Here is an 11,336-nt window from a genome sequence, read left to right on the forward strand (position 1 = left end):
ATATATGGATTGATTAATTATGTTAGATCGATGTAAAAAGAAAAAAGAAAAATCACATCATGTGCACGATCGATCGAGATGATAACATGTCATCAGAGACTAGTAAAAGATCGATCGTCGACATATGCAAACAGCTTGGACAATTAAAATGGACTGATCTGATGATCGAGAATGATTTGAGATTATTACCGATGAATTCAGATTGGACGAATCTGTTTGAGAAGCGGCCGCTTGGACTCGGATTGCCGTAGGGTTTGTACCATTGACGTGACTCACGACTCAGATTTGATTTCGGCATGTTGCCAGTGTCGGCGTACGAATCTCCAAACACATACAGCTGGTACATCATCCCACTTCGACGCAACTCCACACGCGCAGCTAATTTGATCGCAGATGCAAAGCAGAAATCAGCGATGAGCTAAGAAGCTAATAAGCGTAGCAAAGACAGTACAGTTACCATTCATGGCGACGAGCAGGAAGACGAGGACAGGAATGATGATGGCCGCCAAATGCTTCATGCACTACCACAATCCCGAATTACCTTAATTGCCAAAAACTGCCAAGGAAAGGGGTAAAACCGCCAAGGAAATGATCCTTGGTCACGAACCGTCAAGTAAACGCACTCAAGAATAGAATAGAAGATAAGGGAAATTAGTTTCCTTGGCGGTTTTGGCACTCAAGGATGATTTGGATGCTAGCCGCCAAGGAAATTACGACCAGACTTAATTTGCCTAAGGGCCAAGGAAATATTGCAACCGTCAAGGAAAGAAGTTTTCTTGAGGGTCTACAGCCACCAAGTAAATTAATTCCCTTGAGGGCCAGCAACCCCCAAGTAAATTATCTAGACCGCCAAGGTAATAGTTGTTTCCTTGGCTACCCTTAACCTCCAAGGAAATTGTGATTCCTTAGCTGCCATCAGCCTCCAAGGTAATTGTGATTTCCTTGGAGGCCGGCCCTCAAGTAAATGTTTACTGCCAACAAAAAAAATGCTTGCCATAATCAACAATTTTCATGATTCTAGTCACTGGCACATGACAATATATTCCAACCAACCATGATATTGATTGTGACGTATGAACATATCAACAAGAATATTACAAGTCCACTCATCATGCATGCTTACATGAAGCCCAGCCATCATAACACTAAGTCACTCATGATTTCTAGAGTTATAGGGATATTATCAATTCTTGTACCAGTTCTAATATTAGCAGTGTCGTTCTCCACCTTCAAATTGTGAGGTAGCACATGATGAACCAGTGCCCTACAAATGTCCATACACAACTTATAAAGTTAGTAGCTAATCGTTTTGGCCCCTTGAGATGTACAAAAGATAAAGTTGAAGGTACAACACACATATAAGGTAATGGTTTGTTATGTTAATCAGTTCTCAAATGGTTTTGGAAGTTATGACAGGAAGGAACTTGTTTCTAGAACTTGTATGTACTTGTATTGATTTCACACAAACAAATAGGGGACTTGTGACTAAGCTAATAACTTGTGTCTCCTAGTATTTATTTCAAAGTAACCACAAGTTCTTGATTAACCTGAACAACTTGTGCTTATATTGTTTGTAAGCCATAATCAACAAAGGTGTGTGTCCTCATTATTTAGTAAGTATGATTGTAAGCAAGGCTACCAACATGGATATGGTTCAGCAAAAAAAAAAAAACATCAATATATAGTAGTCTAGGTCTTAATACTTGCAAGATTCAATGAGATTCAGGCCCCAATTTTCTAACTGCTATACTCAATTAGCAAGAAAGGATCCTTAACTTCAGGAATTTTACTTCCTCACAAAGACAAAAACATGCCAAAGAACATAACCAACAAGCGCTTACCTTGGCTAAGCAGTCATGGTGTTCCCCGCCATGTAGAATAAAGTCCATCAGCTTCTGTGTCAAACCCTCCACCACTATCTTTTCTCCCAAGTCACAGATTTGGTGCCTGCATACCTGCATGAGAAAATAGAGCAAATGAAACAATTGCTGAGGTCTATATGGATCTTAAATGAGAATTTTTTCAGTGAGTCTAGTCACTACTTCTAGTTTGCAGCAATGGCATATAAAATTCAACTGAGTTCATGCATATTAGCAAATGTCATTTGTAGACTTTATTATGACAGTTTGGGGTGGTTGTCCTTAAGCATTTCTGAAAAGTCTACAGAATGGGAATAGATACAATTGACTACAAAATGTATAAGGAAACCACAAATACAGCACCTGACAAATCCAAATGTATCATGAACAGTCTCCTTCAATAATTTATGCATAGATAACTCAAAATAAGCATGCACTTTTCACTTGAAAAAAGATGAAGATAAAGTGGAGGGTGACAGAAGCAAGGAATGAATTTGCACGCAACAATATGCAATGAAACTGAAGAGATCTGGAGAACCAAACCAATCTAAACATGCTGCAAATAATAGAAATATGTAGATCAAGCAAGTGTTGCACTTCGCACTGGAAAACTTAAAGGAACATATGAACTGAATGTTCCTGTATCTGCAAAATTAAAAAAGGAAAAGGCAACAAATTCGAGATATACTCACCTCTTTATAACACAGCATATACCTCAAGCCAGCAATGGTCAAAAGAGTGTAACTCTGTTCAGCATATGCTGCAGTAAACCAACCTGGAAGATAGGAATATAATATCAATGGGAGAAGATCAACTACAGTCCAAATAATAAAAAGCAGCTAGAATTAATCAGTAATTCTAAGCAGATGGACACATTGAAATGGATTTAGGCATACATGAAAAGTGATAGACATGCGGTGGACAATATCTAAAAAAATGCAAATACTTGAATAATAAATTCATTAAAGGCCTTTGTTTTGAATGTTTCAAAAACCAAACTGAACAATGTGTTTAAAGCCAGAATTTATGATGTACTTAACAGGTGCACTCTGATCGTTGGACTCTGCATCATTGGTTGTACTATGAGCCCGACGCCATTCATTGATCATATTCCTGAACCCAAAAGGTGAATTACTCTCATGCCACAATTTGAGCACATTTGCTAAATAGATTACAAACTTAAATTGAAATACGTCCATATGAACTTGTAAATTTCACACTAGTAGTCGAAGTAGTCAGAGTATGTTTCATATTATTGTACTTACAGAATGCTACAACCAATTTGATAAACAACCAACAGGTTCAACAGAGTCATGTAAGTCAATTTTCCCTTTCTATCCTTGCTAAATCGATTACAAACTGAAATTGAAATAGGTTATAGGTCCATGGAGGAATTAATTTCATACCGCAAAGGTCATCGCGCTTGGAACTGGGGAAGTTTCAATGCTGTGAGACCTACCTAGTCGCTGGCCATGGTGCCGTATCCAGCGCCACCGCCCGCGCTAGTGTCGCATTCCACACCAGAGGATTGGGAGAAGTACGGGCTGAGAGGGTTTGGCAAGGGGGTGCGCGGAGAGAAGAGGGGGACGGCGCCGCCGCCGCCACCCTCCACCGTGTGCTGCCGCCCCTTGTCCACTGCAGCGGGGGGTGAGGGAGAAGATGCGCGAGATCCGCTACGAGCGCACCCCGCGCACTGCTGCTGCCTCGCCCTCTCCACCGCCCTCCACTGTGCGTTGCTGCCGCCACTCACCCTTCTGCTCCTCCTCACAGATCCGGAAGAGGGAGAGTCCGAGAGAGCCGGGACCAGGGGAGGGAGAGATCGAGAGCCAAGAGAGAGACGGGGGAGGGAGGAACCGATCGAGATTTGGGAGTGTGAGATGGGAGCAGGTAGGGTTTCATCCTGCGTTCCACGTATCTCAGCCATCCGAGGTCAATCCAACGGTCAAGAATGAGACATGCCCCAACGTGGGCTATCACGGGCCGAATCAGTGATGGGCCAAATCCAAAATTGTATCGCTCCTTTACTGTCTACTAATAATAATGTTTTTCTTTTTAATTTCTATTTTCAAGCACCTTCTAAAGCAAATTATAAAAAAGTAACTTTTATAACACGAAACTTTTTTCCACACAAAAATATATATGTATGCTGTTATGTAGAAGTTTCAAAAAAAATTGAACATATTTGTTATTTTCTACAATTTAAATGAATTTATGTGTGCTTACCGAAAGTTATTCCAAATTGAACTGTCGGTACCTCTGATAAGATTCAAAACATTCATAAAAATAATATGTTGGCTCATATGCGTTACTCTATCTCATATGTTGGATTTAGACCGAACAATCATTTGTTTGTTAGGTAGAGTACCATAAAATAATTATAAGAATATCTGAACTTTGTTAGAAAATTCTAAAAACTTGCATGGCAACATATTTTGGGTGTATACGCTTCCCATAAAAAATTTTAATCATTTCAACAAAGTGTCACTATACATTGTTCACACATGGATACATCTCTCACATAGTTATGTAACTATGTGAGAGAGATATCTAATTGTGAATAATGTATAGTCCAACTTTGTTAACATGATTTGAAAATTTTATGCCAAGATAGTGCAACCATATTATGATCTCATGCCAAATTTTAGGATTTTCGGACACCATTAAGATATTATTGTTTTTTCTGTCAGAGTCACCAAAATACTTACAAGCATTTCCTTGGCTGCCAACCTCCAAGAAAATTCAATAATCCTCAAGGAAATAATAATTTACTTGACGGTTTAGAATAACACCCAAAGAAATAGGTATTTTTCTTGGCGGTTAAGAACAACACTCAAGAAAATAGTAGTTTCCTTGATTGTTTACAATTACACTCGAGGAAATATGTCATTTCATTGGAGGTGATTGGAAACCGCCAAGGAAACACCCATATTCCTTGGCGGTTTACTTCAACCTCCAAGGAATATATGTTTCCTTGGGAGTTCACTAGCATTGCCAAGAAAATTATATATTCCTTGGTGGTTTGATTCTGACCCTCAAGGAAATTCATAGCACTAAAGCTAATTCCAGTTTCCTGTAGTGATGGTGTCGTGACAATGGCCCCGTTCGCTGGTCTGAAACTTGGCTGAAACTGGCAGAAAAACACTGTTCCGGCTGAATTGTCGTGAGAGAAAAACACTGTTTCGGCTGAAAAAAGAAGCCGAACAAGCCATTTTTAAGACAAGCGAACAGGGCCAATGTTTGCGCGCCGGGCTAGATGAGGAAGTGGTTCTATTGTGGTGGACCGGCCGCAGCTTTCTCGTACATTTATAGGGTTAAAGCCACGACACCCTAACAAACTCTGGTATATTCGGTTCGATAGTCAGCACTATCCTGGCGTATCCATGCATTCAACAGATATAACACCATTTTGCCATGCGCACGCACGTCCGTGTCCAAATATTTGTGATTTTAGTTACAGTCGGGCTAGATATATATGCTTAACTATAAACTTCGATTCCGTTCAAACGAAACTACCATATATCCCTTAATCTAGACAGTTTGGTTATCTGAATAAAACAAACTGGATGGTGATCAGCCCAATTGAACAGCTAGTATATAGTATATCTTCCAATTTTTTATGTAATTCAGTCTATACACTTCTCACTTGTTTTTACTCTTCATTTGCCATATATTCTGAAGTAAATGGCTTCATTAGCGTCTATTGGCACCACAAATAGATGTCTAACCATGAGCGACCTGTGTGTTACATTTACATCTTACTTTATTGGTTGGCTAACGCATGGCCTAGCTATATAATTGGGAAAAACATGTGAATGAATCGAGATGTCGCATAGTGGGGGTAGTAACAGACCGGGCTCTCAAAGAGAGCTTGGGTAGAGCTCAAAGTGTCTATGAGATCATATGTTTTTAACCTTCCAGCATAGCGCAAAGAGACGAATTCTTTAGCATACGTCTGCGCCGGAGCCCGGCCAGGAATCCAGGGTCGCTGGGCCCTGGTCCACCACTAGAGTGAGGGGTGAATAGGCAATTTTGAAAAAAAATAAAACTTGCAGCGGATAATAGGACCAAAATTTCTTATCCAAGTCAGAATTTTCGATAATAGGTAACACGTACGAAAACACAAACCCACATATATTACGTCTATTTAATTGATTCTACTTGCTATCAAGGGTTGCTAGACATGTAGTAGGTTGGTTCCTCCCAAAACCTGTAAACAAAAACACAAGAAGAAGTAGATAAGGGTGAATCACCCAAAAGTCAACAAGAACAAGAAGAACAAGTAGTGGTGACATATGGTTTGTTTACCAAAGTTCAGATTCACCTCTGTGAAACCTATGTCTTTGTTGAGGATTTCCTAAGCCAAGTCTCTTTTAACCACTTTAATTTACTAACTTCACTATCTTGATTTCTTCCCTTGCGGAAGCGAAGTTTCGGATGGTTTCAAAACACCCAAAGAGCAAATTCGGATGGTTTGAAAAGTTGGAGGATGTCCCAGTTTTTTGTTGGCTCAGGGAGTTAGGGAGGTAAATCCGACTTCGACAAAAATTAAGGAAGGTCAAATAGACTTTTTCCATATATCTACCACATTTGTATGATCATGGCCCCCGGTGACCTGGCCTAGATCTCGTTGTTAGTGGCAAGTGAATTTTGCGGTCTTCAAAGCCATATATTGGCGAGGGTGTTTGCAGGTGCCCCTTTCCTTTGTTGTCTTTGCAATGTGATCTTCGAACTCCGACCTACAGTGGACGATCGAAGGAAGAGAACGACTTTTTTCACGATCATACCCTAAGGCATGTATTTCATTAAGTAGAAGGAAGAATGCGACTGATTTGGTCTTTGATGTATTCTTATTTTTAGAGATTGTTTTTTATCTTTTTTGTCCATCGTTTGTACTAGCCTTTGTTCTCCTAGATATGTCAGAAGTGAACACTCTTTTGAGTGCCTTTATAAAAACACAAAAGCTTTCCTAACCTCGTAGCACCATAAAATAAGACGATTGACACCCTCAAGTGCAGAGAAAAGAACGTGTCTTATACTACTTTTCTCCAACCCCTTTTCTTCAGGATAGCAGTATCATTGAATTGTTATAGAAAAACTTTTACTGCCACAACGTTTCCATTTTCCAAGTTAGTTGGAACATGCATTCATGCTAGTTATTATATGAATTCATGCATGGAGAGTGAAGCAGTGCAGTCGTTCATGCATGCATGAAGAGTGAAGTGACGGCGTGATGCTGATCATTAAGGAATGCAACACAACACTGGAGAAGTAGGGTAGTCTTGGCTGTTTCTATATAACATCTACTAAAAATAATAAAGAAGTAGTGTTACGCAGTTTGTACCCTCCATCTCTTCATCGTCTCCACAAACTTCTGTCTAATATCGTGGACGAGTTCTTCGTCCATGCACTAGTTCTCTCTCCTTTTCTTTTCCCTCTCTCCTGACCCACAACTTAGATATTGGAGCAAAGCAATAAATCACTCATCAACACCACCTCAGTTGCACGACGATGATGCACCGGGCAAGGGTAGGATAACTGGAAACATGTTAATGGGAGGATATTATGTGTACATGCAGAGGGAGATGATTGTTGAGGAATTCACGACTAATCTGAAGCCATTGTAGCACTCTGTCGTTGGAGCAAGACCGACGAGGCAACGGCAATGGACGAAGATCGACCCGTGACCTGTCTGTGGGATCTCCGTCTTCATATCTTGCGGCTGCTGCTACTATTATAGCTAGTACTACTACTAATCTACCATTTCGACGATGATAATGTGCTCGTGGTGTTAAATTCATGCTTTGTGGTGTGCGTGTTTGTGTGATAAACTTTCAGTGACACCATGTGTTATGTACTCCGTGTTTACCCAAATGGAAGACACATTAACCTGGATCTGAAATTCAATAGTCCAATACTGCTTCATTCAACCAGCTGCAAATTTGTGTGTTTTTTTTAGGGGATGCTGCAAGTTTCTGTTGCCTAGGCCACTGGCGGAGCCAAGGCCCGGCCACCCTAGGCCGGTGCCCGGGCTCCTTTGCTGCTGGCCAGGTGCCCAAAAGCTGTCATGCTGCAATGCAGGGCATCACCACGCTCATGCAGGGAAAGGGAGCTGGGCCTCGGAGCTGCTGCAGGCCGGAGACGAAGAGAGGGAAAGGGAGGAGTGGGTCTAGATGAAGGGTTGGTTGGGCTAGAAACGAGAGGGAGGGGAATTTTGGATTTATCTAGATTTCCAAAGCCATTTTCAAAATGGGCTTTAAATCAATTTGAGTTTTGGCTGTCTAGTCTCGGTTGTACAGAGATCCTGACGCCGGGGACGAGGATGCCACAGAGGACTAGCGTTGTTGGCTAGAGTGCACGGATCTTTTGTTTTTAACCTTGGTTCAAACAATATTAAAAAATAGCATAATCCTAAAAAATATTTATAAATTTAACCCGTTTGGACTCGTCAGCCTGCGTGATAACGCTACCACGCCACATGTACTGGTGCAAAAAATTTATAGAATAAAGTCCACCGACGGTCCTCAAACTTGTTCGACTTTGTCATCCTGATCCCTAAACTCGTAAATCAACAGTTTAGGTCCTCAAACTTGTTTATCTATGCCATATCGATCCCTAAACTAGCAAATCACTCGTTTAGATCCTCAAACTTATTTGGTTATGTCATCTCAGTCCCTTAACTTACAAATCACCGTTTAGGTCCTCAAACCTCTTCGGTCGTGTCATCCTGGTCCCTAAATGTTGTAAACTTGTAAATTTAACATATATTTATATAACTGTCTAAAAATTATAAATCCGATTTTGTTAGACTCCTTATAACAGTTGTATAGATGTGCTCAATCCGATAAACACTCCTATAAGTTTATGGGATTTATTTACTGCACATGTCAACCTATAAAAATGTATGTGCTTATTTAGTTATTTAAGTGAGAGTTAAAAAATAGAAAGTACAAGGTGATTTCTTTTATATCTAATTTAAAGTACATGTTACCAGAAGTCTAACTAAATTGGATTTATAATTTTTGGTCAGTTTTATAAATATATATTGAGTTTACAACATTTCCGGCATTTAGGGACCGGGATGACCTAAACGGGTGATTTATAAGTTTAGGAACCGAGATGATATAGCCGAATAAGTTTACGACACAACCAAATAAGTTCGAGGACCACTAGCAAACTTTACTCAAATTTATATGGTCATGGTGCATGCTGATGAGGCAACCACTTTCATGCCAACTGCAACGGCTTGACAACTCGTATCGCTGCGCCACACAAGCTGGCACGGTAGGGCCAGCACCGCCCCTCTCCAATGCTATCCGCCTCTGTAAATAAATCACTAGTTGAACACTGAATTCCACAAAACGTGTTATATATGTTGTAAATAAACGTTTCATTTCAGTGACTTGCACAACACTATAAGTACTATATATTTTGAAATATTTAATTTCAACATAGGCTATATGGTATTCCTATGATGTCACGATGATGTGGCTTAACTGGAAAATATTAGAAATGGGTTATACTTTTCAAGCCATTAAATAAATTTGAAGTAGTCAAATTTAGATAAGACACAAATTTCATTTTGTTAACATACACCAAAAAAGAAAAAGAAAAACAGCGCTCTAAAGCTAACTGCACTTATCCAATATCACTCCTTCCATGGACCCTATAATCATACTCATGTGAGGAGATTTTCACACCAACATATTAGTGTTAGTAATGGCTTTACATTTTTATGAACTAAACTCCATGTTCAATCTAGTACACTAGTAAATTCGAGTAAAAGACCAACGGGTCTGCCGCTGTGCGACAAAGATGCACATGATGGCCCTATTCGCTTGGCTGAATTTGGCTGAAAACACTGTTCCGGCTGAAAAAAGAAGCCGAACAAGCCGCCTTTTAAGGTCAGCCGAACGGGGCCGATAAGAGTGTGGACTTCTTTTCCTCGAATACGCAAAAGATTTGTGTATCATTGTATTAAGAAGAATAGTTTAAACATACAGACAACGCGCATCTACCGAGCGCCAAAGGAGGTCGACCTAAAACAGTCGTAGCTAGACCATCCTAGCAGAAGATCTCTAGTTTCGATATTACATAAAAGGAAACAACCAATATCGACGCAGCGGTGCGACCTAGGAGGTGGCCTTGCGTCTTCACGGCTACTTGGATGAGCCCTTTCCACCGTCTGGGAAGAGCGCATCCAGCGCTTCAACATTGGACGCAGTCAGGTTGCCATCAAAGATCTTGTCAAAGGCCTCCAGCTCTGACGTGGATAGCGTTGATGGACCCATGGTGTAGCCCATACGCTGCATGATTAGCACCTCACCTCGCTTGGAAGCATGTACTCGAGAGAGCCTCTGAGCCGCCAACCGTCTACTCCGTCATGGTATCACCGGCTTAGCAGAAGGCTGCTTAGGAGGCTTGCGAATAAACGGAGAGTCGGCCTTCTTCAGCACGCACATGGTGAAGCTCTTGAGGCGGTGTGTGGCGGAGTTGTCACTAATGTTGACCGTGCTATCCTCCCAAGGCGGCATACTGGACTTCTTGCATATATTAGGACTAGGAGCATCCGTAAAGCTCGCAACAAAAGGAGGGCGAACGGGAACAATGAGCCTCTAGGATCAATGGATCAAGTAGAAGCAGATAGAGTGATCACTGATGGACAAGACTTCCTAGTGTTAGTGGAAGATAATTGCTAGGCCAAGCAGAAGCACAATTTTTTTCCTGGCGTTGAATGCCTCAAGGACCAAAGGGAGAACGACAATGCTAGCTTCCGAATGCCCTCCTCCTCTCGTCTTCCTTCCCATGCCTTCCTTTCCCACCTTCGGTAGTGCTCCGCCTCTCTTCTCGTCTTCCTCCTCACCCACGCCTACCACCCCACCACGGTGCAGTAGGTCGTGGAGCTTTGGCGAGACGTTATCGTGCTCGTGGCGACCTCCTTCTTCCCTTCCGATCCCCACTCCCGCTACCGCCATGGCCATGCTCGCCAACGAGCACCGCCGCGACGCTCCTGCCTCGATTTGGCCCAGCCGCCTCCACCACTGCCAGGACCCTAAGTCGTCCTCCCGTCGGGCTAGCCTGCCTCCCCCAAAACCCCTTCTAAGCCCTCTGAAATTGGAGAAGAGGGGAGAGGCCGAAGAAAGGGCCTGCCACTACCATCGTCATCTTCGTCTCCGGTGGGGCATAGGCTGCGTAGGTGTGGTCGTGGAGGCGCTTGGAAGCGGGCATGGGGTCGCCTAGGAAAGGGGCGGCGTGCGGAGGTGGCGCCCGGTCTCGAGCGTCCGCCCGAGATATAGCACTACCGAAGGGAGAAAGCGTATCCCACAGAGATGTGGGGCCTGGATTCACCAGCGACACAGCGGAACGACGAAGCACTCATGACCAGTGTGCGCCGAGCGTTCCATCTTCCATGGCTTTGTCCACGGGCGCTAGGGCCTCGTTTGGCAATTGGTAGGCCGCATGGGTCGGTGTGATCAAGGT

At 42.2% G+C, this 11,336-nt stretch overlaps 1 protein-coding gene across 4 annotated transcripts; it reads right to left on the reverse strand.

Moving 5' to 3' along the window:
- Nucleotides 1-530: 530 nt before the first annotated feature.
- On the reverse strand, nt 531-3,721 carry LOC136542507 (uncharacterized). 4 transcript variants are annotated; one of them, XR_010780716.1, is made up of 5 exons: nt 3,319-3,721; nt 2,900-2,972; nt 2,552-2,634; nt 1,842-1,955; nt 531-556 (listed from the first exon to the last, which is right to left on the reverse strand). XR_010780716.1 is itself a non-coding variant. In XM_066534980.1 (5 exons), exons 2-5 carry the CDS (start codon nt 2,966-2,968, stop codon nt 1,208-1,210), a joined length of 324 nt encoding a protein of 107 aa, XP_066391077.1. In that variant the 5' UTR covers nt 2,969-2,972; nt 3,266-3,721; the 3' UTR covers nt 581-1,207. The 4 variants fall into 4 exon arrangements, 2 of the variants coding, with proteins under 2 accessions (XP_066391077.1, XP_066391076.1); XM_066534980.1 differs by lacking the exon at nt 531-556 and adding an exon at nt 581-1,264 and having other exon boundaries at nt 2,899-2,972; nt 3,266-3,721; XM_066534979.1 differs by lacking the exon at nt 531-556 and adding an exon at nt 583-1,264 and having other exon boundaries at nt 2,899-2,972.
- Nucleotides 3,722-11,336: the final 7,615 nt, after the last annotated feature.

The sequence above is a fragment of the Miscanthus floridulus genome, chromosome 3 (genome assembly GCF_019320115.1).
Source record: "Miscanthus floridulus cultivar M001 chromosome 3, ASM1932011v1, whole genome shotgun sequence".
Classification (NCBI taxonomy): domain Eukaryota; kingdom Viridiplantae; phylum Streptophyta; class Magnoliopsida; order Poales; family Poaceae; genus Miscanthus; species Miscanthus floridulus.